Source organism: Phoenix dactylifera, unplaced genomic scaffold (genome assembly GCF_009389715.1).
Source record: "Phoenix dactylifera cultivar Barhee BC4 unplaced genomic scaffold, palm_55x_up_171113_PBpolish2nd_filt_p 000576F, whole genome shotgun sequence".
Taxonomy (NCBI): domain Eukaryota; kingdom Viridiplantae; phylum Streptophyta; class Magnoliopsida; order Arecales; family Arecaceae; genus Phoenix; species Phoenix dactylifera.
In genome coordinates this window covers 258,916-286,512 of record NW_024067978.1, presented here as the reverse complement: position 1 = coordinate 286,512, position 27,597 = coordinate 258,916, and the positions used below count along the sequence as shown (strand labels likewise).

Here is a 27,597-nt window from a genome sequence, read left to right as displayed (position 1 = left end):
ACTGTGTCCAGCCGAGACAAATCAACACCGGAAAGACCTTAGCAGCTCTACTACGGTGGAAGACCTATAGACTTAATATTATGAAATCATGTCTTAGTGTTTGCAACCTTGAGCTCTTCATAAGAGGTAATCGATCAATTGGCCAGGTAAGCATGTGGGAGGCTCCCCTTACTCGGAGAGTAAGGTCCTAATTAAGTAACCACCTTTTAGGCTTGCCTAGACACCAATTAGATCAATTAATCTAATATAACTAGCTCATGTTGGTTCACTCTCGACTGATTGAGGGGGTTTTAATTTAGGTCTCTCTCGATCGACTATTCACATCTCATGCAAATATATATCTACCCGTATAGACATAAGCATTAAACATCCAGGCATAATATCAAAATAAAAATAACTGGTGATGATCATGGATCCAGGATGGGGTCATTTTACAAGCACATGCACGTCAATTGGTTAGATCGTCTTCAACTCTTGACTCGATCTTGATCCCCTAGGTCCAATTGTGATCAACTCCTTGATCCATCTTCAATCAACCCTTGATCTCGATCCGCGCATGTTGAGCTTGTTGATGTACGTATCGATCAACCATCGACGTGCAACACACATCACAGATTACATCCCAGATTGCTTTAAAAATTAAATAAAATAAAAGAATAAATTACAACTCTTTTTCATGAGACACGCAGATATCTGATAAATGAATTTAAGATGCACGCAGGCATCTGAAAATTAAAATTACATGCCATCACATAGCATCACAGAACATTGCAGAACATTTCAGCAAATTCAAAAGGGTCCATCCATGATCATCACCATACGCATCTCATGCATAAATATTATTTTCAGATCTAAAATTTAACTGATTATTTCATCTCATGACTTGCTGATTATACAAGATATGATTCTAAATATTTGTAATCAAATTATCAAAGCAATAGAATCATTAATCTAAGCATCCAAAAATCAGCATGCAGAAAAATTAGCAAGCTGAAAATTCTGCATGCAGAAAATTTCAGCAAGCATAATCCTTTAAATTTCAGATCTAAAATGCCTTTAAATAATTAATCTTAATCTTAATCTACATAACCATGGCTCTGATACCACTGTTAGGATCTGTCACATGCCGCAGAAAATTTTAAAAAATTTTCAGATTGCAGCGGAAAGGCATGCAAGATCCCGTTCATCGCATGAACGTATTTTAAAATCATTTTTTGTAGATAGATTAAGATTAAATTCTTGTGAACCATTTTAAGTCATTAAGAAGATCAGATCTTCACCTTGTGCGGATAGATGGTCTCCGCAAATCTAATTTACGTGGATTTGTTGAAGGTTCGATGGAAGCCGCACATGCGTCCGGCCTCTACAGGTATCCACACGAAGTAGAGAACCGATCAAAGCTCTCGTATCTCCCCGGGGTGCTAGCTCCTTTGCAGAGATGTCTTTTGATGGCTGAAATCCTCTTCTTTGAATCAACTTTTGATTGCCTTGAGAGGAGGAGGAAGAAGGAAGAACCAAGGAAGAAGATTTGAAAGCCTCTACGCAGCCTTTTTCTTTTCCTTGTTTCGGAACCAAGAGGAAGGAGGAGGGCCACCAAGGCTCTTCTTTCTCTTCTCTTGCTTGCGGCTCAAAGGAGGAAGAGGATGGGGAGGTTGTTGCCGTGATAGCCTAAGAAAAACCCAAGAAGAAGGGCCGAAATCACTAGGTCCTTTTGAACTCCTAAGGGATAAGGATGAGCTCCTATTTTTTAGGTGCTCATCTTTATCCACTTATATGGCAAGCTAGGAGGGGCGTACGCCCCTCCTTTTTTCTCCACGCAACCAGCCAAGGGAGGGGCATACGCCCCTCCCTCTTATCCCTTTAAATCAGCCACTTAATCATATTAAGTGGTGATTTGGTTTGGGTCTAATGCATGGGTCCAATCCTATTCAAAATAGGATTAAGTGCACCCATTTCAATTTCCTCCAAATTCTAATCCAATTAGGATTTAATTGAACCATGACTCTATTGAACTCTTCAATCCTAATCCAATTAAGAGTTTTTTAATTAATTAGATTAAAATTAATTAGGACTTAAGAAAATTCTAATCTAATTAGGACTTATTAAATTTCAGCCCTAAGGCAATTAGGACTTTAGAAATCCTACGCCAAGTAGGACTCTAATTTAATTTGAAATCCTAATCCAATTAGGACTCCAAGGATCCTACTCCAAGTAGGACTCATGATCAAGTCTAATTAATTAAATCTAATTAATTAAATTAAATTGCAATCCGATTGCAATTATTCCTTCTTCAACTCACTAACTCTTAGTGGGTTAACCAATTATCACTCAAATTGATTATTTATGATTCCTAATTACAATTCAACCAACGGATCGGTTAATACTTCTAATGTGTGTGACCCCATAGGTTCTATTCTAACTGGTAGTGAGATATATTGCGATCTCTATCACAATATTATTGAAAAACTCCTTTCAATGGGTTGAAACAATTCCAACTCAACTCACCAGGGATCATCGACTGAGGATGAAAGTGTTATTTTGATGATTAACACAATGATTGAGGAAATATCTAATTAGCACTACAAGTTAACGTGATACATCACTATTGAGTTCGACAAACTCGATACATTAGAAGAATGAGATCAAGATGTCTTTCAACGATTAATAATGAGATTAAATTTGTGATAGAAAAAGGATAGAGAATTCTAAATTCTAATTTAGCAAAGTTTCAAGTGAAATGTACTCTTAAGGGCAAAATAGTAATTTTAATTGTTAAGAGTATGTAGCACTACCATGGCATACATTCAAAACTGCTTGAAACATATTTCATTGATTGTATGGATGAGTCTAACCTAAAGATGCAGCAAAGTGTGAAATGAGTCGACCCCAACATCGGTGGAGTCGACCCTGGCACATCATGGAACCATCAGGCACACCTCTGCAAAAATGGCACGGATGAACAGTAGTGGAGTCGACCCCAAGTAAGCTTGAGTCGACCCCAGGAGAGGAGCCAACCCCAAGGAACCTTGAGTTGACCCCAGCTTCAAGCCTCAAGAAAACAAGTCTCTGGAATTTACTGAGAGGGCCGACCCCAACTTTCCTTGAGCCGACCCGACCCATTGGGGTCGACCCTCTCAGGAATGCTTGAGTCGACCCCAATGGAGTCGACCCCAACTGAACATGAGTCGACCCCAAGGCTATGTCGTTCAAAATTGTATCTCTGGAATCCCTGAGAGGGTCGACCCCAATTGAACTTGAGTCGACCCCACTATGGCTTTGGTCGACCCCAAAAGGAGTTGAGTCGACCCTAGTGAAAAACAGCTGAAATATAAGGTTCTGTGTTTCCTGAGAGGGCCGACCCCAATGTAGCAGGAGTCGACCCCAGTGAAAGTTGGGTCGACCCCAGTAAAAGTTGAGTCGACCCCAAGAATGATGAACAGTGGTTTGAGTCGACCCCAGGAAAGTTTGGGTCGACCCCAGCACGGGCAGAAGCATAACGGCTAGTTCTGCAGAAGTACTTTTTGACCTCCCAACAGCAAGTAACGGCTAGCTTTTGAAATCTAACCAATGGGGGGTGACCAATGGATAAGAAAAAGTATTTAAAGTAACACTATTCATTAGAGAAAAGATCCTTTTGCAAATCAATCAAAGCTCATTCAAGAAAGAAAAAGCCCTAGCATTCTTCATTCAAGTGCTTCATTCAAAGAGCCAAAAGAAAGTGGTTGAGCAGATTCTAAGAGACATTAAGAGCTCCACCAACCCTTGAAGAGTGAAGCAATCTTGACAAAGAAGAGAGAAGTCTCATCAAAGCGATAACTATATTCTAAACTCTTCTTTGTAGCTCATAGTTGTTATATTTGCTCATCTAGGAGTTTCAATTTTCTTCTTCTTCTTAATCACCTTGTAAAGGTTTGTTGGTGAGCCCATAAAACCAACGGTGTAGGTTTGTTGGTGAACTCGTAAAACCAACTGTGAAGGTTTGTTGGTGAGCCCGTAAAACCAACATAGATTTTTGGTGATCCCGGAAAACCAAAGTATAAATGTTTGTGGATTGTGAGCCCGGAAAACAATCCAACTATAATCCGAGGGATTATAGTGAATTCTCAAGGGGTCGCTTGGGGAGTGGATGTAGGTGCTTAGGAGAGCACCGAACCACTATACTTTTTGTGTGTTTGCATTGTGTATTGTTTTAACTTCACTCACTCATCAATTAACTCAATTAAGGTAGTAAAAATTTTAGAGAAACCAATTCACCCCCCCTTGGCTTGTCACCTTGGGCAGCAAGTGGTATCAGAGCAAGGTGCTCTCATAGTATTTGTTGATCTCACAATCAAGAGACAAAGATCATGACACCCCAAGTATGATGTTCTATGAACGAGGGGCAATCCACAAATAGACCTCCTCTGTTTAATGGCACTAATTACACATATTGGAAAGCTAGGATGAGAATATTCATTCAAGCTCTAGACTATGACTTGTGGAATATCATAACTAGAGGACCACACACACCCACAATTAGTATAGAGGGCACAATCATTTCCAAACCAGAAATGGATTGGAATGAGAGTGATAGAAGACTAGCACAACTAAATGCTAAAGCAATTAATGTACTTTACTGTTCATTAGATGTAAGTGAATTTAATAGAATATCTACATGCATCTCCGCGAAAGAAATTTGGGATAAACTGGAGGTCACACATGAAGGAACTAATCAAGTCAAAGAGTCAAAAATAAATATATTAGTACATAAGTATGAGTTGTTTAAAATGGAATCCACTGAGTCCATAACTGAAATATTTACTCGATTCACGGAAATCATAAATGGGCTAAAGAGCTTAGGAAAGTCTTATACTAACTCTGAACTAGTGTGAAAAATTCTCAGGTCTCTACCAAGAGATTGGGAGGCCAAGGTAACTGCAATTCAAGAAGCAAAGGACCTCAATACACTGCAATTAGAATAACTTCTAGGATCACTCATGACCCATGAGTTGACCATGAGGCAAAACTCAGAAGATGAGGTCAAGAAAAGAAAGACCATTGTCTTGAAGTCTACCACTCCAAAACAGAAAACTGAATCAGAAGAATCTGATGATGAGGAGGAATATGATGAAGAAGGAATGGCTATGCTTGCAAGAAAATTTAGAAAATTTATAAGAGGAAAGAAGAAATTTCATAAAAGGAAGCCCTTCCTCAAAGGTAGCTCAAGCAAGAAAAAAGGTAAGGACAAAGAAAAGGAAAGGAAAATGCCAATTTGCTATGAGTGTAACAAGCCCGGGCATTTCAAGATAGATTGTCCGGAATTGAAATGGATGGCAAGAAAACTTAAGAAGAGGAACCTCATGGCTGAATGGAGTGAAAGTGAGGAGTCAAGTTCGGAAGAGGAAGATCAACAAGAGACGGCCCAAATCTGCTACATGGCCAATGACGATGAGGTAGATTCTGAACTTGAATGTGATTTTACAGTAGAAGAGTTACATAATCCATTTTTAGAACTCAAGGAAGAACACAAGAAATTAATCAATAAAAATAAAGTTCTAAAAGATGAAAATCAATCTCTTGTCAAAGAAAAGCTAAAACTATCTAATGATTATGAAACATTAAGTAGGAGATTCACCAATAAAACCAAAAGTCAAATTGCTGAAAATGTCAAGTTAAAAGAAGATGCAGAAAAATACAAATCCTTAGTGGACAAGTTTACACTTAGCTCAACTAAATTAAATATGATTCTTGATAGTCAAAAAGCTGTATATAATAAAGTTGGGTTAGGATATAAAACAAATAGGAAGCAAAAATACTTAAAGAACATATATGTGAAAGCCAAAAATGAAAATATAACTTGTCATTGCTGCAATAAAGTAGGACATAAAGCATATGAATGTAATTATAGAAAGTCTAGCTACAACAAATTGAGTGATAATTATAAGCTAAAATCCAAGAAAATTTGGGTTCCAAAAGGAACATCAAGTACTAACCCTAAAGGACCCAACATAGTTTGGGTATCTAAAGCATATTCTTGATCTTGATTGCAGGGGTGTCTTGCAGCTAACAAGGAGAATAAATGATGGTATCTAGATAGCGGCTGTTCAAGACATATGACAGGTGACGTAGAACAATTTGTCACCTTGGAATCTAAGAAGGGTGGAGTGGTAACCTATGGAGACAATGGAAAAGGATTTATCATTGGAAAGGGTAAAATTTATATTACTCCATCCACCTTTATAGAAAATGTTTTATTAGTTAATGGTCTAAAACATAACCTACTTAGCATAAGTCAATTTTGTGATAAAGGTCTTAAAGTCACATTTGAAGCCTCAGTATGCATAATCACAAATCTTAGAGATAATAGCATTGTACTTATAGGACAAAGGCATGGAAATATTTACATAGTAGATCTTCATGATTTAGGCAAGAAAAATGGATTATGCTTAATTACTAATGAAGAAAGGAAAAGTGAAACAAGTTGGTTTTCGCATCGTAGACTAGGACATGCTAGTATGGACTTAATATCAAAACTAGTCAAGAAGGATTTGATAAAAGATGTGCCAAAATTGATCTTTGAAAAAGACAAAATCTGTGGACCATGCTCATTAGGAAAGCAAACAAAATCATCCTTCAAATCAAAGAATATAGTATCAACCACTAGGCCCTTTGAACTCATATACATGGATCTATTTGGACCTACTAGAACTACGAGTCTAGGAGGAAAAAAGTATAGACTAGTTATAGTAGATGATTTTTCTAGATATACATGGGTTTCATTTCTTGCACATAAGAATGAAGCATTTTCAGCATTCTTGAAATATTATAAAAATATCATAACTGAAAAGAAGCTCACCTTAATAGCAATTCGAAGTGATCATTGAACTGAATTTGAAAATCAACACTTTGAAGAATTTTGTAATGAAAATGGTATCTCACATCAATTTTCAGCACCTAGAATGCCTCAACAAAATGGGGTTGTTGAAAGAAAAAATAGGACCTTGGCAGAAATGGCAAGCACAATGTTGTGCGAGTCAAATCTTCCAAAGTACTTTTGGGCTGAAGCTATAAGTACTGCTTGCCATATTCTAAATCGTGTTTTAATACGACCTATAACCAAGAAAACTCTTTATGAACTTTGGAAGAACAAGAAACCAACTGCTAAATATCTTAGAGTATTTGGATGTAGATGTTTAATTTTAAACAATGGCAAGGAGGATCTAAGTAAATTTGATGCCAAGTCAGATGAAGGTATCTTTTTAGGATACTCTACATCTAGCAGGGCATATAGAGTGTTCAACAAAAGAACTCTTGTAGTTGAAGAGTCAATTAATATCATTTTTGATGAGTCTGATAGTGAGTCTCCTAGGAGAGAAAATACTCTTGATGATGATGCAGGAATTATTGACTTTGAAAAACTGAATCTTGATGATGTGCCAAATCAAGAAAAAGAAAATGATCGCGTGCCACCACAATCTCAAGACTTGCCAAAGAAATGGAGGTACGCACATGGACACCCTAAAGACTTAATCATTGGAGATCCATCTCAAGGGGTAAGAACTCGATCCTCTTTTAGAAATTTAAATGACTATCTTGCTTTTGTTTCACAAATAGAACCTAAGACTTATGAAGAAGCTGAAAAAGATATAAATTGGATAAATACTATGCAAGAAGAATTAAATCAATTCAAAAGAAGCAATGTATGGACATTAACTGAGAGACCAAAGCATAACTCTGTAATTGGAACAAAATAGATCTTTAGAAATAAATTAGATGAAAATGGAGTAGTTATAAGAAATAAAGCTAGACTTGTAGCTAAGGAATACAATCAAGAAGAAGGGATAGATTTTGAGAAAACATTTGCTCCCGTGGCCAGATTAGAAGCTATTAGATTACTTCTAGCATGCTTCATGGATTTCAAATTGTATCAAATGGATGTAAAAAGTGCCTTCTTAAACGGTTTTATAGAGGAAGAAGTATATGTAGAGCAACCTCCTGGTTTTGAGAATCATGAATTGCCAAATCATGTGTTTAGATTACATAAGGCATTATATGGATTGAAACAAGCACCTAGGGCTTGGTATGATCGACTAAGCAAATTTCTACTGAATAATGAATTCAGTAGAGGAAATGTAGATAAAACACTTTTTCTCAAAAGAAAAGACAAAAATTTGCTAGTAGTACAAATATATGTAGATGACATAATCTTTGGTGCCACTAATAATAATCTTTGCAAAGAGTTTGCTAAATTAATGCAAGGAGAATTCAAGATGAGTATGATGGGAGAACTAAATTTCTTTCTCGGATTACAAATCAAGCAAACTAAGGAAGGTATCTTTATTCATCAAACTAAGTACACAAAAGAAATATTAAAGAAGTTTGGAAATGAAAATCACAAGAGAATAGGCACCCCAATGAATCCCACTAGTAAGCTAGACAAAGATAAAAAAGGAAAAAGTATAGATATGAAGCTTTATAGAGGCTTAATTGGATCTTTACTTTACCTTACTGCTAGTAGGCCAGACATAGTATTTAGTGTGAGAATATGTGCTAGATACCAATCAGATCCTAAGAAGTCACATCTAAGTGCTGTCAAAAGAATCCTTAGATATTTGAGAGGAACCACAAATATAGGATTATGGTACTCTAAAGACTCTTGTCTAGATTTGCTTGCATATTCTGATGCAGATTTTGCTGGATGCAAATTAGATAGGAAGAGCACTAGTGGAACATGTCAATTCTTAGGGAATAACTTAGTATAATGGTTTAGCAAAAAGCAGAATTCAGTAGCATTGTCAACGGCTGAGGCCGAATATATAGCTGCCGGGAGTTGCTGTGCTCAAGTATTATGGCTCAAGCAACAACTAGAGGACTATGGAATTAAACTAGATAATATTCCTATAAAGTGTGATAACACTAGTGCCATTAACCTTACCAAAAATCCAGTTCAGCACTCTAAAGCCAAACATATTGAAATAAGGTATCATTTCATTAGAGATCATGTTCAAAATGGAAATGTATGTATTGAGCATGTGTGTACCGAGAAACAACTAGCTGACATATTCACAAAACCTTTAAGTGAAGATAGATTTTGCATGCTTAGGAGGGAATTAGGCATATGTGATCCTTTTGATTGAAGACATATAAAAGGAACAAGTTGTCTCATGATACTCTCCTCCTATTTCAAAAAATTCATGAAACATTAGTCAAACTAGCCATTTATAGACTCCTTACTCATGTATCATTGTCCCATAAAGAATTGGTAAGGATTGGAAGAATTTTAAAAAAAAAAATTTAAAAGCCTGAACTGGGGCCGACCCAAGCCAGAATGGGGTCGACCCCACGTTGAGTCGACCCAAGAAAAATCTAGGGTCGACCCAATGGCGGGACCCTATTTTTAAAGAGGGACCCGTGAGCTATTCTAGGGCACTGTTTCATCTTGTCCTCTTCTTAAAACCCTATTTTTCACTTTTCAATCCCTTCCAATAATCTCCAAACAGTGCTAGATTGCTTCTCTACGCCGTTAGATCAAGACCTAAGGAAGAATTTGGTGAAAATAGGACCCAAGCAAGCCGTTGCTAAGAGATCCGGGAGAGTCTCACACCCAACCATTGTAAATAGACATGCTAGAGATTTCTCTACAGTGCCCCCACAAGGTGAGACACGTGTAGAGCCTCCTCCACCTCCTTCCCCTTCAGTTCAACTTGCTAAATATGCGGGGAGACCGGTAACCACGGGGAGAAGGATCCACTCCGAATTTTTGGATCAAGAAAGGTTCCATTTGGGGGATTGGATCCGAAGGCAAGGATGGGAGTATCTTTGCTCCCTAGACTTGGTGACCTACCTGGGCTTGGTTCGTGAGTTCTATGCCTTCCTAAAAGTTGGAATGGGAGGGCTTGTGTCTGAGGTCCGAGGAGTACGGGTTAGGGTTTCAGAAGAAAGTTTGAGTGAGTTGTTCCATCTCCCCTGCGAAGGTGCAACTCCAGAAAGGCCGGAAAGCAAGTTGAGAGCTCTACAGTTGATCTTTGAGAGAGATGATTTTGACTATTCCGAAAATGTGATAGCTAGCTCTCTATCAGCTGAGATGAGGTTGTTGCACAACTTCATAGGTCAGATTTTGTTTCCAAAAAGTGGGAGATTTGATCACATCTCTGAGCGAGATTTGGTCATTATGGAGCACGTCATTCAGGATACTCCCCTGAACCTCCCAGCTATGATGATCATGCAGATGAGAGAGGCTATATGCAAATCGAGAGTTTTCCTGCCCTATGGTATGATACTCACCCTGGTCTTTCGACAGCATGACATATCTATAGAGGGAGAGATCTCCAGGCATCTATTATTCACTGACACTTACACTGCACGGTCCCTAGTTCGCATGGGTTATGAGAAGGTGAACGGACAGTGGGTGTGTGGAGGAGCAGGAATACATGCACCGGAGGATGATGCACCAGAGGTTGGAGACCCCATCCCTGAGGCTGAGGTACCTGAGGATCATCCTACGGCACCTTCAGAGGCTGGACCGTCGTCATCCGTACCTATGGGATGCACAAAGGAGTTTTGGAGTAGGATGACTGAGCTTGTGTCAACTTAGGTGAGGACTCTCTCTGATGGGTTGACGAGCAGGATGGACATTATGACTGCTGAGATTAGAGATCTCAGAGAGCAGGTGGGAGCATTACACAGAGAGAGAGAGGCTCACGGTCCATCTGTGCCCCGAGCAGCTGAGTCGGAGGTTTCGGCACAGAGTCATCCAGCTCAGCAAGGTCCACACCAGATTCAGTCCCGTCAGGCTTGACCTCCCCTCGCCACTTATGCTAGGAGGATGAGGACTAGATCACAGCCCTTAAATTCCCCCTAGGCCTGATGTTAGCACTATAGGAGTCCATCATGACTAGTGCCTAGGATTTATCTAGTTCTTATATGCATTTTACTTGGTTGATGTACTTTGAACCTTAATTTTAGAACATTGTACTTTTGGCTTTAATGTACTACAATGTTCCATTTTACTCAATGAAATTTGAATGTTTATCATTTATTGCTTCTACTTATCTATTGCCATACACTTGTTTGATGATAACAAAAAGGGGGAGAAGTAAGAAAAGAAGGAAGTTGCGATGTAAAGGGAGAAATAAGTTTAAAAATTATAGAAAGAAATAATATTCACTCAAGGGGGAGCAATATGTAACAATGAACAATGAACAATGAAAAGGGGGAGATAACAATGAAAATTTTTGAAAACAAGAAAGTCTGAATTTTCAATCAAAATCTCTGAATTTGGCACATACTTCTCGTGCCTCGATACATAACCTGAAACTCTTGCTTTATCTCAAATTTTTGGAGTTTCATCCTTAACCAAATACAAAAGAAAGGGGGAGAAAATCAAAAGTTCTAATTGGCAATATTTGGATGAAAGAGGGAGAGCTTTCACTTTCAAATTTGAAAAGCTGAAATTCAGCAACTTGAGCTCCTTCTAAAACAAAACTCCTAATTTCAATATAAGTATCAATCAGTTTATACTCAATGTTTTGTAATCATCAAAAAGGGGAAGATTGAGTATGATAGTGTTATTTTGATGATTAACACAATGATTGAGGAAATATCTAATTAGCACTACAAGTTAACGTGATACATCACTACTGAGTTCGACACTCTCGATACATTAGAAGAATGAGATCAAGATGTCTTTCAACGATTAATAATGAGATTAAATTTGTGATAGAAAAGGGATAGAAAATTATAAATTCTAATTTAGCAAAGTTTCAAGTGAAATATACTCTTAAGGGCAAAATAGTAATTTTAATTGTTAAGAGTATGTAGCACTACCATGGCATACATTCAAAACTGCTTGAAACGTATTTCATTGATTGTATGGATGAGTCTAACCTAAAGATGCAGCAAAGTATGAAATGAGTCGATCCCAACATCGGTGGAGTCGACCCTGGCACATCATGGAACCATCAGGCACACCTCTGCAAAAATGGCACGGATGAATAGTAGTGGAGTCGACCCCAAGTAAGCTTGAGTCCACCCCAGGAGAGGAGCCGACCCCAAGGAACCTTGAGTCGACCCCAGCTTCAAGCCTCAAGAAAATAAGTCTCTGAAATTTACTGAGAGGGCCGACCCCAACTTTCCTTGAGCCGACCCCAGATGGAACCGACCCCAAGAATGCTTGAGTCGACCCCAATGGAATCGACCCCAACTGAACATGAGTCGACCCTAAGGCTATGTCGTTCAAAATTGTGTCTCTGCAATCCCTGAGAGGGTCGACCCCAATGGAACTTGAGTCGACCCCACTATGGCTTGAGTCGACCCCAAAAGGGTTGAGTCGACCCTAGTGAAAAATAGCTGAAATATAAGGTTCTGTGTTTCCTGAGAGGGCCGACCCCAATGTAGCAGGAGTCGACCCCAGTGAAAGTTGAGTTGACCCCAAGTATGATGAACAGTGGTTTGAGTCGACCCCAGGAAAGTTTGGGTCGACCCCAGCACGGGCAGAAGCATAACGGCTAGTTCTGCAGAAGTACTTTTTGAAGCATAACGGCTAGTTCTGCAGAAGTACTTTTTGACCTCCCAACAGCAAGTAACGGCTAATTTTTGAAATCTAACCAATAAGGGGTGACCAATGGATAAGGAAACGTATTTAAAGTAACACTATTCATCAGAGAAAAGATCCTTTGGCAAATCAATCAAAGCTCATTCAAGAAAGAAAAAGCCCTAGCATTCTTCATCAAGTGCTTCATTCAAAGAGCCAAAAGGAAGTGGTTGAGCAGATTCTAAGAGACATTAAGAGCTCCACCAACCCTTGAAGAGTGAAGCAATCTTGACAAAGAAGAGAGAAGTCTCATCAAAGCGATAACTATATTCTAAACTCTTCTTTGTAGCTCATAGTTGTTATATTTGCTCATCTAAGAGTTTCAACTTTCTTCTTCTTCTTAATCACCTTGTAAAGGTTTGTTGGTGAGCCCGTAAAACCAACGGTGTAGGTTTGTTGGTGAACTCGTAAAACCAACTGTGAAGGTTTGTTGGTGAGCCCGTAAAACCAACATAGGTTTTTGGTGATCCCGGAAAACCAAAGTGTAAAGGTTTTTGGATTGTGAGCCCGGAAAACAATCCAACTGTAATCCGAGGGATTATAGTGAATTCCCAAGGGGTCGCTTGGGGAGTGGACGTAGGTACTTAGGAGAGCACCGAACCACTATACTTCTTGTGTGTTTGCATTGTGTATTGTTTTAACTTCACTCACTCATCAATTAACTCAATTAAGGTAGTAAAAATTTTAGAGAAACCAATTCACCCTCTCCCTCTTGGCTTGTCACCTTGGGCAACATCGACCATCAAGATGGTCCCTGTTAGTCTCACCATCCATCAGTGACACCTAGTAGCATGTAGTGGCCACCCAGCGAAATGGAATGATGAACCTTTAGGTGCAGTTATCGTATGATACAGTTCTTTTATCGTGGATCCCTACAGACCGGAGGTCATGGATAACTCGTCAAACCCCGTCGTCTGTCATATGTCTAGATTTATTCGACTTGAGTTCGAGAGTGAAAAACTCTTTCTCCACTGTATATACTGCTCTGGCCAAGGTCTTAGAACTCAGTCTTATAAATCACATAGGATCACTCCTCATCTACCAAGGTCGATAGATTCCATGTAGGTGAATACCCTACTCCTACAGTGAACCTACTGCAGCCAATCTACACTACAAGGACCTATATGACTAGAGACCATGTATATGTGCAATCAAACTACAATAACCTCACTATGAGTAGCCGAAGCACCGCAGGTCAAAGGACCAGTCACACTATTGCAACATCAAGCAAGTCACTGACGAGTGGATAGACATCCAAGTGACTTCTTGTCTTGGTCACGCTCAGTACCCTTGTTCTCTAACAAGCACCTGCACTATCACTTCAGTGTCCCTACACTGTGGACTCGAGTCTCGTCCATCCATAAGGAAAGCGATCTGTGCACTGATCTCATCGGATCGATCACCGTCCTCGTGATGATCCATTGATCAGGAGAATTTAGAAATTAATCACCAATGATACATGGCTCAAATTCTCAACTCTTGAGAATATGTATCATCATCTTATTAATTTCTTGGACGATTCATAGACACATAAATAATATGAATGAAAAAGATGCCCATTTATTATTCAATAATAATAAAGTCAAGTACAAAACTATGTCCCAGAATTAATAATGTGTCAGTCAGATTGGCTTCTAGGGCATATATCTAACAAATACGTTGGCATATGATTTGTCTTAAAGGTCGTGTTTAAGATGATTAGTGACATACCGCCAGCAGACTAACGGTCCTGAAGGACTTTGCTGCAAAATGATGCGCAGCTTACTGCAAGAAGATTAGTTGGTGTTATGACCCTGCCATAGAGAACATGTGGTCATAGCTTAGGATCGATAAGATAAATTGAATATTTGAAAAAATTCGAATTCATGAAAAAAGAATTTTTCAGAATTTAAGAAAGATTTGATTTGTATCTTAGTATTGCGTATATACTTATTTTCTGTATATTATTGCCTGATTTATCTAGCTAGAGTGCTCATTGCTTACTGGGTTGTTTAGTTTATTATACGATTTATTATTTTTTTTTCAAATTTATAGAACTAGACTACAAGGGTTTTCAATATGAGAGAACGATTTGAAAAACTCTGACACAAGTTATTCTAGATTAGGGTTTATTTAAATTGATGTTTTATCTTAAAACTATTGTTAGAATTGTGAAATATAGTAAGTTGTGTTAGTTAAAAAAATAAAGTTTGCATATTATTAGTTAATGATTCTGCTGCATAATTATGATATCATGTTGAGATGCCTTGAATACTTGTGGGGAGAGTTCTTTACGAGTGTGCAGTGGTTGCTACAACCCCCGACTCGTGATCTCGAGTCGGGGGCATGACTGGTTGACTTGGTGAGTTTGATGAATTAAATGGTTAGATCGGGTCGAAAATTAAATTAATAAATTTATTTATTTATTTATTTGTTTGTTTTAAAGAATGCGTAGGGTGGAGGGCGAGGGTAACGGCGGGTCGAGCGGGGATGCCCTATCCCCCGATCTTTGCTCTTCGGCGCCTGGTCTCAAATTCAAGTTTCGTTTTGCCGCGGTTTGTTTCTTTCGTTCCGTTTCTTTTTTAATTGAATTGCCCAGCTGAAATCCCTGAAGAAGGGGAGGAGATCGATAGGAAACCATGGCCACCAGCAGCAAGCCTGCCTTCGACGGCCAATCGCTTGAAGAGTTCTTCGCATCCTTCGCCTATAAAGGAGGAGGCGGAGGACATGACGATGGTATCAGGAAGAGGAACAGCAGCGGAGGAGGAGGAGGAGGAGGAGGAGGAGGAAGGGTTGATAAAAGAGTAGGACAGGGATGGCGCCTCCTCAGCCCTAACAACAGCAGCAGCAACAACAGCAACAACAACAATACTCCTCCTCCACCACCACCACTACCATCATCGTCGCTCCAGAGCACTACCAATAGGAAGAAGACCACCATGACAAGACCGGCGAGCATCCTCAACGGCCTGTCGCCTGCCGAGTTCATTGCATCCTTTGCCTACAAAGGAAGAAGGGTTGATGATAGAATAGGAAAGGGAGAAGACCTCCTTAGCCCCGGCACTCCTCCTCCACCGCCGTCTCTCAGGAATAGGAAAAGGAAGATGACAGCCGCCTCCACCACCACCGTCAGACGGGTCACCCGTTTCTTCCCCTGTCCTGCCGAGAGGTTTGTCGTCGTTGATGTCAAGAAAGATATCACTGGGAAGGCGAAAGCCTCATCCAGTGGCGCGGCCACCAGGAAGAGGCCAAGGACGACGGGCAACAAAGGCAGGACGGATGCAAACAGGCAGCCGCAGAAACGCAGCAAGGGGAGGAGAAAGCGGCGCAGCATCCAGCTATCTGCCGAGGAGAAGTACTCGGACGCCTACAGGAGAGTCAGTGATCACGATATGTGGGATGCTCCGCGGTCGTCCCACAACCTCCTGCAAGAAAGACACTGCTTCGATCCCTGGAGGGTCCTGGTTATATGCATCCTGCTCAATGTAACAACGGGCGATCAGGTAGCTTCCCTTTTCTCCCCCAAAAGTTTTATTGGTGAGATGAGTTGCCCTTGCTTGCATAAGGAAGATAACAGAAAAAGTTTTATTCGTTCATTTGCAATGAGTACCAAATTGACGGAAAACCTTGAGAAAAGGCTTTAAACATGAGCAACGAAGTAGCCTAGGGACGTTAGAAAAGATGCCTAGATGTTTTGTTGTCTGCATTCTTGAATTTTTATCACTAGATTTTGGGTGTAATTTCATCACTTTCTAGTTGCCTTAAACATCACTTTTGTGTCATCATATCAAACCTTATTTCTTCCACTCTCCTCTTCAAGCCAATGTTCTGCTTGTGCTATCGCCATGTTCTCCTAATTTTGTTTTGGTACGACCATTGCATGATTTTGCCAAATATATTTTCGAAATTTGAGGTGTTCTTGATGTTACTGAAGGTGCTAGTCTCAGATGCCCTTCATCAATTCTTGCCTAATTTCTCTGGACTTATTTTCCTCCTGTATTCCATCTTCTTTTCTTCTTTAGCCCCTCTCTTTTTTTTCCTGTTTATAAGAAGAATTTCAGATCTTGCAAGATTTGGGACTTGAAACATATCAATTTTATTTTGAAGCCTTAGAGCTGCTAAGGCTGCACTAATATGTCAAATTAGCTGCTTCATGCGGCCCATTCATGATTCTCAAAATCAAAATTTTATCATCCGAACCCATGTCGGTGTTAACTGGACCTGGAGTTTCCTTGATGGAAACATACAATTGCAAAGTTCCTATCGAAACTTGTGAAAATGTATAACTAGTTGTCATTGTTAGAACTAAAAAAGAAACTAATTTATCCACATCATGGATGAATTGCCACATGCCATTGCATGGCCTCTTTACATGAACTTGCTTAGGAAGAGTAGAGGTAATGTATAGAAAGGGCTGGAAATGCGCTTGGGCTGGGCTTCGGGCTAGGCCCGACAAAATTCAAATTGAGTTTGGGCTTAAAATGTAGAGCCCATTTGTTTTTTGGGCCGGGCTCGAGTATGTCATTGGCTGAGAATAATGTATCATGCATCATTTACATGTGCTATAGGAGAAAGCCAAATTTTTAACTAGATTATTGCCTTGTGAAGCAATATTATGAAATATTAAATTTCAATCGGGTCTGGCTGAATCTATTCTTGGCCCAAACGGATAATTTGGGCTAGGCTCGGGCTCGGGATTGAGCCTGGATTATCCAAAAATTTTGGGGTCTAAGCTTGTCCCGAAGCTCGAGAAAAAATTTGGGCCAGGTTCGAGTAGGGGCATGGCCCAATCCGGCCCGGCCCACTTCTAGCTCTAATTATTTCTTAAGTTATATGTTGTCATAAATCACTCTCATCAGGTTCTCACCATATGATTGTCTTTCTTCTTTCCTATATGGGTAGTAGAAATGCCCATGCAACAGTGGCATATAGTAGTCAACAATTGCTGTGCAAGGCGGTGGTTGTGGGCTTTTCCCTCTTTTTCTTCCCCTTCTCATTCTAGCTACTTTTTTTTCCTCTCTCTCCTTCCTTGCCTTTCTATTTACTAATTTGATGTGCTAGCATATTTTCCAACATGGACAGATGGTTTGTGTAGCATTGCTTCTCCCAAGTTGGAATCACCTTATGTACAAAGCAATCCTCCAATCATAATAACAGAATAAGGTAATATGTTTATGTTTGTTGGCCTTGGCTATTTTCTAAATATCACACAAGGTCATTCTGTACACTTACAGGCCCTTTCACCTTATCACCTTAACAAAATAGTTTTCCTGATGTCTATATCGTTTCCTTACATTGCACTTTTGACTTTGGTTCGTATAGAGCCACAAACAAATCATATATCATCAGCTTTCTATATCTGTAGTTACGATCATATAATTGAGGGTCTTAACCTCAGCTACGAATCTAATTAGTTCGTGTTTGAGATTAGAATCTTATTTCTCACATGATAGCCCAATATTAAATATTCATTGATTTTGAAAAATTACTCAAGACACTTAATGGCATCCCATTGCTATAGGCATGTCTATCACCTTCATTGCTATAGGAGGCAAGCCATAGGAACCTTATTGATCCTTAGGGATTTAGAATGTAGAAAGATCTGCAGCGCATATCTTATGGAAAGTGGGTTTAAGATCAAATGGTTATTAGATCCGATTCACCATGAGCCAAGAGGGTTGGGCTTTATTTTAGAAGAAACTTCAAGTTTTCCCTCAGTGGTTCAAAAACAGACCTGATATTTATTTAGTGTGTGAGGTGCTACATGTGTATCATGTGTGTGTCATTGCACTCATGCATATATACATATGAACATATATACATATGAAAATACATATATATATGTATGAAATTTGTGCCATGTCCTTAATTTTCTAAGCTTGCTATGTCAGACACTTTATGACACATGGGCATTTGACACTCATGTGCTGTGTCCTGATAACAATGCATCTTATGTTATAGAACACCACACAGGCCTCCCAAATTTTAAATCCACCTCATTCAAGTGCTAACTACACTTTCAATACAATTGAACATCAAAGTAGTGTAAATATTTCTTTAATCAAATCAACCTAACAAAGGAAGCTTTTTTTCCTCTTAAAAGTTAAACAAATAGCTCCGTTTCTCTTTTTAATGTAACTTTCACCTTTTGTAACTAGTTTGTTTAACAAGGTTGGAAAATTTGTGACTTTGGTCAACTTGCACGCTTAGTTTTATGACTCATGTTAACTTGATAGCTAAGGCAACTCATGCATATAGACATGCATAATTTCCTTTATTTAATCACCTAATCAACTTTTAAGTGATTTAAACATCTATAATTAATGATCTAGTCATTTAATAACAATGGTTAAATAAAGACATGCACAAGCATATATATGTATGTATATATTTATATACACATGTATGCATGCATGCATGTATCAAGGTCTTAAATAATGCGGGATAGGTTTGTCCTAGTATTTTTTTTTCCATGGATGAGACACCTTTCATACCAACACTCAGGATGGTAAACGACTCGCCCCATCTCGGCCCATTCCTGGTGGACATCAAGCTGTTCCACCATTATTTAAAAGCTTGGTACTATGTATCTATATGTATACATGCGTATATAAAATATGATGATGAATTATTTGTTAATTTGTCAAGGTTTATGGTAAAATCTTATACTTAGCAGGTATATCCCTAAATCCTAATGCTCAAACTATATGCATGCAAGCATGATGCACATAAATGGATGGATGGATACATGCTTGCATGCATGTGTGTATGTATGCATTTCATGTATGGATGCATGCATGCATGCATGTATGCTTGTATGTATATATGTATATATGTACGTATAAATGATGCCTGTAATCTCAAACACAATGTGCCTAGAGTAAATAGGGAGTTTTGGAGCTCCATATATTTGGGTCATCGCATTATGGACCAATGTGAATGGATTGCGCTATCCATAGTAGTATGTTACTTTGTTATCAAGAGATTTTGGAAGCAATGTTTTCTTGATGACCTATACTAGCTTGTCTAAGAACAATGTCTATTGACAAGATTTTCTATCAAAAGTGGTTTCTTGTTGAAAGGTCTTAGAACCAACATCTTGCTTTCCTTGTAATCTTATCAATCCCTTTCTTTCCAATCCTTATTGGCAAAATGTTTGATTTTGTTCGTTCACCACACCTAAAAGTGATGGATGCACAAATCTTGTAAAAGGCGGCCTGACACTATCCAAAACTTTATGATGGACAAGGTTTCGAAGTGGGATGTGTAGGTTTTGGTGGAAAAGATGTGGATCTTCCTTCCTATGGTTTGACGGATGTCCCTTTTGTGATTTCACTATAGAATTAGTTGTAATTGATTGATCTTTCTTCTTTGGAAGACCATACTTGGAATTATGCTTTGTAACAATAATTTTGCATCAGATAACCTTCATAGTTTTATAATTGTTTCTTCTTATTGAAGAAGATATCATCTTAAACTTTGTATGGATTGGGTTTGCAATGAATACTGCATTGATGCAAGACCTAGAGCTAGAGTTTTGAACAAATGCGATGAAGCGGCCTAGGAATTCTGAAAAAGAGGATTTAGATGTTTGCAATTCTGAATTTTTTGAACAATGTTTAGATTTTAGCTCTAGTTCAAAAACATTTGAATATTATTAGCATTGACATGCTACAAACTTCAATTTGAATTCACCATAATGAACATTGCTTTTACTAGATACATGTAAACGATCTCTTTTAACAAGAATGTAGATTGTACAATTTGCAATGATAATTGTAACCTTTGTTTAATGCAACATGTAGATTACGTGAAATATATTAAGATTTTAGTATAGCCATTTCCAATAATCATGTCCGGGATGTCCCACTCCTTTTCTTCGGAATGAGCGCGGAATAGGATTCATGTGTGTAGTTGTTTTATAGTGGGCTTAGAGGATTTACAAAAGATTAGTGCTTATAATCAAGCATCATTGAATAGCCTTTGATGCCTTTCACGAGGGATGATGTAAAATCTGAGTAAACAAAAATAATAAAGTGGGAAAATGTTGAGATTTCTTGATAGATTTCTTCAATAATTGCGTCATTTCTAGACTTATAATTAAATCTTAAAATGTTGTAAATTATATAACAGAAATATTTCGTTTTTATCTTTTAATGATATTAATTTTCTATGTTCTCAATATTTTTATCTTAGCATCAGAACTTCAAGTTGCTTTGGTCAACCTGTGAGCCAACACGGTGCCAACTTGATTAGACTTGACTCAATCCATATTTGAAGACTCGTGAATTGGGTTGGGTTCGAAAATTGGACCCGATCTAAAAATCTGGGTCAGATCTGGATCTTTTTCTCACCTGATTGAATCCTAATGTCATTCGGGTGTAGTTTGGGTCAAGAAAGGATGAAGCCGATTCAAAATGGACTCACCTGAACCCGAACGTTTTGGGTTTGGTTCGAATCAATAATATACAACTTAGTAAGCATCAATTTAAGTTTCCCATGATGCTTGGGTTACTATGGAAGCTTGCCATATTTAAAATGTTTCCCATAATGGCTTGGTCTCCTTTTGGATTGCTTGGCTTATTATGGTAGTTTGGATAGATTATTATGGCATCTTGGGTGGAATTTGTTAGTTTCGGTGCCGACAAGGCAGTATGAATTCTTCAATGATGCCATATAAATCCTCCTTGATGAATCGGTAAATCGGATGAGGTCACACTAATCCTTCTTCCTACGGATATAAATAAGACCACATAATTTACTTGAGGTCCTTTGGCCAAGCGTCCCTATATCATTATTGTTAATTTTAATGAGGCCACATATACCACTTACCAAATGTCTAAAAAACTCCTCATCAATAATTTGGACAAGGTTGAATGTAACAACTCTCTAGAGGTCCACATATAACTTCGGGTATGGTATTCATTTTAGTTATCAATTCTTTTCATACAAAGAATTAACTTTTTCTATTTGATATAAAATGAAAAATGGATATACTTTTATTTCATTCCTTTTAAAATATTTTAAAAAATTACTATCTAAAATAATTGAAGATATCAATAAATTTTACGTATTTTGTATATATCATATAAGTATTTTTTTTAGAAAAAGGGGATGGCTCAAGATTATTTTCTATTTATGTTGTAATTGAAGAAACTATAAAAGGTATACCCATGTGATTTGAAGGATATTGTTTAATATAGAAGATGTATCACTAATTATTCAATTCTTGTAATCACATTATGGTTCAAAGTATTATTGACTCCATTATTGTTTGATTGTGAAATTAAAGCTTGGTGAAGGTTGTAAACCATGAAAAAACTCACCCTGGATTGCTTGTTCCATCTTGATGATGCTGATGTCGAAGCAAGTTGAAGTTTCCTACTAGCTGAATCCTATATTAATTTGCTCAAATTGATGAACCAGGAAGGCTATAAGAAAATTGAAGGGAGGGTGGGAACAAATTGTTATCCGAATTGATAGCAAAGCCCAAAAAGAAGGCAATGTATTTGCCAAAGCTTATTCACTCGGATTTGCATGATATTGATCATGACCATGTGGAAGAATAGTTGGTACTGATCAATCTTGATCTTCAGGTCAAAGCTTTGGAAAGTAGGAAAATAGCCATAACTATGGTAAATACAACGGACCTTCAACATTGATCATGACTTCCTTATTGACCATGGTGGAGCAAATTCGATATACAAGTACGCGAGCATGTATGGTGCCACAGCCAACCTACAATCGGATGCAAGTGCAATGGTGATGCTGAGAAATTATTTGGTTACTCTGACTATAGTAACACATTGTAAGTGATTGCATAACCATAAAAGAAGAAACAAACAATGTTCCGATCTGTTGCTCTGTTTCCTTTCTTTCGGTCTTCCTAAATTGACCAATGGCAAGATCTTTGGGAACTTTATGTTCAATGTTCTTCAAATCCTGTTTTATGCTGCACCATACTCCAACTGTTGGAAATAATCTGATGAGGGCAGATATATCATAGAACCTTTGGCGAACGCATAATCTTAAAAGGATAAGATAAAGTGGGAAAACAACTTGGGTGCAGAGTTGAATGGCTTAATGGGAAACCTAAAAGTTCAAAAAAAGAAAAGAAAGGAGGGAAAATAAGCTGCATATATAACATACCTGATATCTGGGTATGAACTGGATTTTCTTGTTTCAATTAATTCTCTCCCTGCACAGTGTTCTTGCTTGCTAGATTCCTAGATAGGTTGCTACTGCTCTTTCCTTAGCGACTGGTCAGAATGAAATGCTGATATATACATGCTGAGTAGTAGAGAGACCACATCCCCCCTGCCCCCCATAATAAAGCCTTCAAAAGGTCTTTTTCTAATATGGAAAAAATGACAAGGGAAACAAGTTCCAAACAAAAATTGAACATGAATATAGATTGTACTTGTCATGGCCGTCGGCCGATTCACGTGTCACCTCGGGTGCAGGTTCGAAAAGTATTGCCAGGTTTTTTCCTTCAGTTTCCTGATGCAAAGTCCGTGAACAAGAAACTGAAGGAGCAGATGGTGGATAAGTTGCGGAGCCTGGGCTTGCAGTGGAAGCGTGCTCAGTTGATCATTGATCTTTCTGAACGTTACTTGAAAGGTGACTGGACTCATGTGACCCAGCTCCCTGGCATTGGCAAGTGAGTGGATCTAACTTTAACCTCTTTGTTTCCATCAAATTATTTGAGGTTATTTTTGTGTTTCTTGTTCAATTTCCCCAACATCTGGCTAGAATATTCATAGTGGGCTGACATGTTTTGCTGCTGTCTTGTCTACTCCACAGGTATGCTGCTGATGCATACGCCATATTTGCTGCAGGCAAGCTAGAACAGGTGAAACCCCAAGACCATAAATTAGTTGAATACTGGAAGGAAGTTGGCGAGATGTTATGCAGAAAAAGCTGACTGTCACGAGTCCTTTTGGAGCTTAGTTTTATGTTTGTAATGGTGGATGTTTTGTTTACTTTTGAGGTGCCAGTTGGCATGAACGCTTGACAGCCAGTTAGAGGCATCTGAGTTCTCTCTTTTGATGTAAAGAATGACAAGAGGTATGCATCTGGTTTGGCTTTATCTAGTTTTGTAAGCTATGATTTCGTGCGTCTATGGTTCAGGTTACTGATTGTCTCTATGCTGATGGCACTGCTTGGGTTTTTGTTCTCTCATTGGTTAGGTTTATGCTTTGGAATTACTAATAACTAGTTTGTGTCGTATGATGCATGTGAGAGGACTATGTTTAGCTCTTGTTAAACTATACATGTACTACATGGGATGACTGATCGTATGTGATTTATTGGTCGAAATTGGACTTTGTTGCTCTTCATTTTTCTTTTTTATGTTGGAGACTAGATTTTTCCCCTTTCTAGATAATTGTGAAATTTCTCCCTCAGAAGTGTTTGATGGCATTTGTAAAGCACTTACATTCTCCAGTTCATTCCTATTCATTTTCCATTTGTCAGGATTCCCATTTTGATACTCTGATGGATCAGAATGAATAGAAGCATCCACGTAGTCACCGTCACTATTTTCCATAAGGCATGATCCTGCCTTGGATAATAATTCATTTTGAGACAGTTGTGCTTCTTCGTTAGTTTGCTTACCCTGTGCATGGCAGGCAATTGACTGGGGTTCTTGTATATTTGCAGAAACTTCATCAGGGTGTTTACCGTGCTATGATCCATCTTCTGTAATTATGAGTCTAACAAAGGAATCACTTGCAAGATTCTAAAAAGGGCATGTCCCCTTTACTATCATTCTTTTCATAGTTTCCTACACACAGCACGGTACTATAAATAGCTTTCTTCGAGCATTGGCTTTAGAATAATCTTGTTTCTCTTTAGAAGCAACTATAAATGTTTTGGTTAATGCTAATCAGTTAGAAGCAACTATAAATGTTTTGGTTAATGCAAATCAGTCAGAGCTTTCTGTATGTTTGGTGGCAGAATCCATATTGGCGCTACAGGACACATCAGAATCACAGGACAATGTTTGATGTGCAACTGTTAATCACTTCCCAATTGATTTGCCCTGCAATCAGTACCAGGACCGGGAACTTGGCTGCCATGAAACAAAACATATGGTTCCAGGGTACTACCTGTAGATGGAACCATAGATTCATCAAGTAGCCTGACAACTTTGATGGAATATCAGCAATGAAATAGTGCCAAAAGATCAGAAAATAACATATGAAAGATTTCGTAAGACACAAGAATTTGAAATAATATCAGCACCAAAATGAACGTGTGACTTTAATTAGCATATTTTGTCGGTTTCAAAAACATATTTACTTATCAACAATAACATACTTAAGGATGAACAAAAAAGGCCAAGAAATGATTTCCGTATATTATTAAGGATAGCAATAAAATAGACAAAGGTTGCAAGAGAATCAAGATGGTTGTCAAATACTCCATGTCATTAAGGAGTTTTTCAAATTTATATCATTTCTTTTGTACACTTTATTCACTTATAAGTGGAAATGCAAATCACCCACTTGGAAGCAAAACACTACTGTATGTTTTCAAATGCATACGCTGAGGACCAATGAACATCAGAAAACCAATAATATAAGCCAAGACAGTTTCACCCTACATTCCTATGCAAGTGCAATTACGTATGACACAGAATAATTAGGAACAACACAGTTTTGGATAGAGGTTCAACTGAGCCGAGCCAAGTGGAGTAGTTAGAGACTTGAGCTCAACTCGATTCAAAATAGTTAGACTCAAAACTCAATTCGAGGTCGATCCAGTCTTAATATCCAAACTTAAAGTTGACTCAATTAGAAAAAAAACAATACTTAAGATTGACTTGTCTCGACTCGGATATCAACCAAGCTAATATTCGAGCTCAAACTTGAGCTCGAATTCGAGCCTTGGTTATAATTAAAATATATAGACAAAAGTTAGAAGTTAGGTCAGATTTAAAAATAAATATTATATTTTAAAATATTAAATTAATAATATATATTATTATAAATATAATATTATTAAAAATATATATAGTCGATTAGGCTCACAAGTTTCATGTCAAATATTTTGTTACTCGAGCTTGATTCAAAAAACTATTCGAGCTACTCAAGATCGACTCAAAGTTGGTAATAGTCGAGTCGAGTCGAGTTGAGTCAAGTTTGGATCCGAGTCGAGCTCAAGCAGCTTGCGAGCTGCTCAGTTTTGGACCCTAGCTTTGGATTATTTAATTAGTAACATAAGTGGGTAAAATAGTCATGTTTATATTGAACATGATGTTTCTAAACAAATCCTTATCTATGTATTGCATGTTTGAAGTAGGTTTGAGTTCAGATTATTTTTGTTCTTGGACTTGTTTTCAGTTAGTTGCAGTTTTATTATGTCCTTGGAGTCTTAGATTTCGGCCTTTTATGTGAATGTTAGGTACTTCGGTTATTTTGTGATTTTCGTACTCAATTTGGGGCATACTAAAAATTCGAATTTTTCTGTATTTTAAGTGCTAAAATATTCGGTGAGTGTGGAGTGATTGATTATAACCCTATTTGATTTTGATGAGCTCAAAGCATTTGAGTATATCTTGTACTAATGAATTCAATCTAGTGTTTCAGCCAAATATTTGTGAATTTATGTTTAAGTGTCTCTAGCTTTGGTTCAATACATTTTGGCTAAGTATGGAAATCAATTTGAACCAAAGTCTGAAGCTCGAGTCGACTCCGGAAGATTACGAGTCGACTCCAAGTGTATCAGAAGCACTGGCACAAGCTCGAGTCGACTCCGGCATATTATGAGTCGACTCCGACTGAGAACAGACAGCAGGACAGAAAGATAAATCTCAGACCCTATCACCGAGTCGACTCCTGAAGAATTAGAGTCGACTCCGATGCTTGCCGAGTCGACTCCAGCAAAATACGAGTCGACTCCATGGAGTAACAGACTGAAAGACAGAGAAGTCGTTTTGGACTCTGAGAACCGAGTCGACTCCAGAAGAACTCGAGTCGACTCCAACGGTTGGTGAGTCGACTCCTAAGGAAGCAAGAGTCGACTCTCAGAGGAATGCAAGACAAAATCAGAGAGCCAACTTCGGTGTCTGAGAGCCGAGTCGACTCCAGCAAAGTCCGAGTCGACTTCGAGGCAGTTCACCTTCAAAACACAGAGAAACAGTTTTCGGATCCTGAGAGCCGAGCCGACTCCAAGTACTCACGAGTCGACTCCCAAGTCAGCCGAGTCGACCCCAACAAAATCCGAGTCGACTCAGAGGCAGTTCAACTCCAAACACAGAGGATCAGTTTTCGGACTCTGAGAGCCGAGTCGACTCCACAATGATCCGAGTCGACTCGAGAAAGAAATGAAGAAAAACAGATCTCTGGAACCCTGAGAACGAGTCGTCTCCGGAGGGCCGAGTCATCTCCAGACATTGGCGAGTCGACTCCACGTTTGGCCGAGTCGACTCCAGAACGGGACGGCACTTTATTTCAAATTTTGAACAGTGGGCGAGTCGACTCCAGTAAAGCATGAGTCGACTCCAGCAACAGCCGAGTCGACTCTAGATCGAGCGAGTCGACTCCGATCCCAACGGACACTTTGTCAGGAGTTGCAGAGTGTGCAGAACGGCCATAAATGTGTGTCTAACGGCTGTTTTCGTTGGGGATGGCTTAAATAGCCAGAGTGAACAGTAATAGAGTAAGAAAGAGAGACTCCATTAAAAGAAAAAGGGATTTCCACCTACCAAAGTCTCTCTAGAGTAAATACAAGAGAAAGAAGGAAGAAGTACATTGAAGTCCATCCTCCCAACATCTTCCTCGCATTCAAGGCTCCTCATCTGACAGCAAATCTTCATCCCACTCACGAGGAGATTGCAGAGTTCGAGAAGCCTCTTTCCTCAAATCTAAAAATCTGTTTGAGGGCTTCTAACTCTTCTTTAGTTATATTGTTTATATTTGCTTTTCAAGAAGCTATTCCTGTACTCTTTACAAACTGTTTTCTTGTTACTTGATTCAATCAGGGGATTGAATCAAGGGTGTAGAGGTTGGTTGGTGAGCCGAGGTTAAAACCAATGGTGTAAG

General features: G+C 38.6%; 1 protein-coding gene across 1 annotated transcript; it reads left to right on the top strand.

Moving 5' to 3' along the window:
• Positions 1 to 15,014: 15,014 nt before the first annotated feature.
• LOC103699081 lies at positions 15,015 to 23,869 on the top strand. Its single transcript, XM_039119558.1, has 3 exons — positions 15,015 to 16,053; positions 23,014 to 23,210; positions 23,354 to 23,869. The coding sequence occupies exons 1-3, from the start codon at positions 15,190 to 15,192 to the stop codon at positions 23,472 to 23,474; spliced, it is 1,182 nt and encodes a 393-aa protein (XP_038975486.1). The 5' UTR covers positions 15,015 to 15,189; the 3' UTR covers positions 23,475 to 23,869.
• The last annotated feature ends 3,728 nt before the right edge of the window (positions 23,870 to 27,597 follow it).

What these genes read in the sequence shown, in the direction of transcription:
- LOC103699081 (XM_039119558.1), top strand. Translation starts at nt 15,190, where the DNA reads ATGGCCACCAGCAGCAAGCCTGCCTTCGACGGCCAATCGCTTGAAGAG. An exon ending in ATGTAACAACGGGCGATCAG is followed by an intron (nt 16,054 to 23,013) that starts GTAGCTTCCCTT and finishes CCTCGGGTGCAG; the next exon opens with GTTCGAAAAGTATTGCCAGG. An exon ending in CAGCTCCCTGGCATTGGCAA is followed by an intron (nt 23,211 to 23,353) that starts GTGAGTGGATCT and finishes TCTACTCCACAG; the next exon opens with GTATGCTGCTGATGCATACG.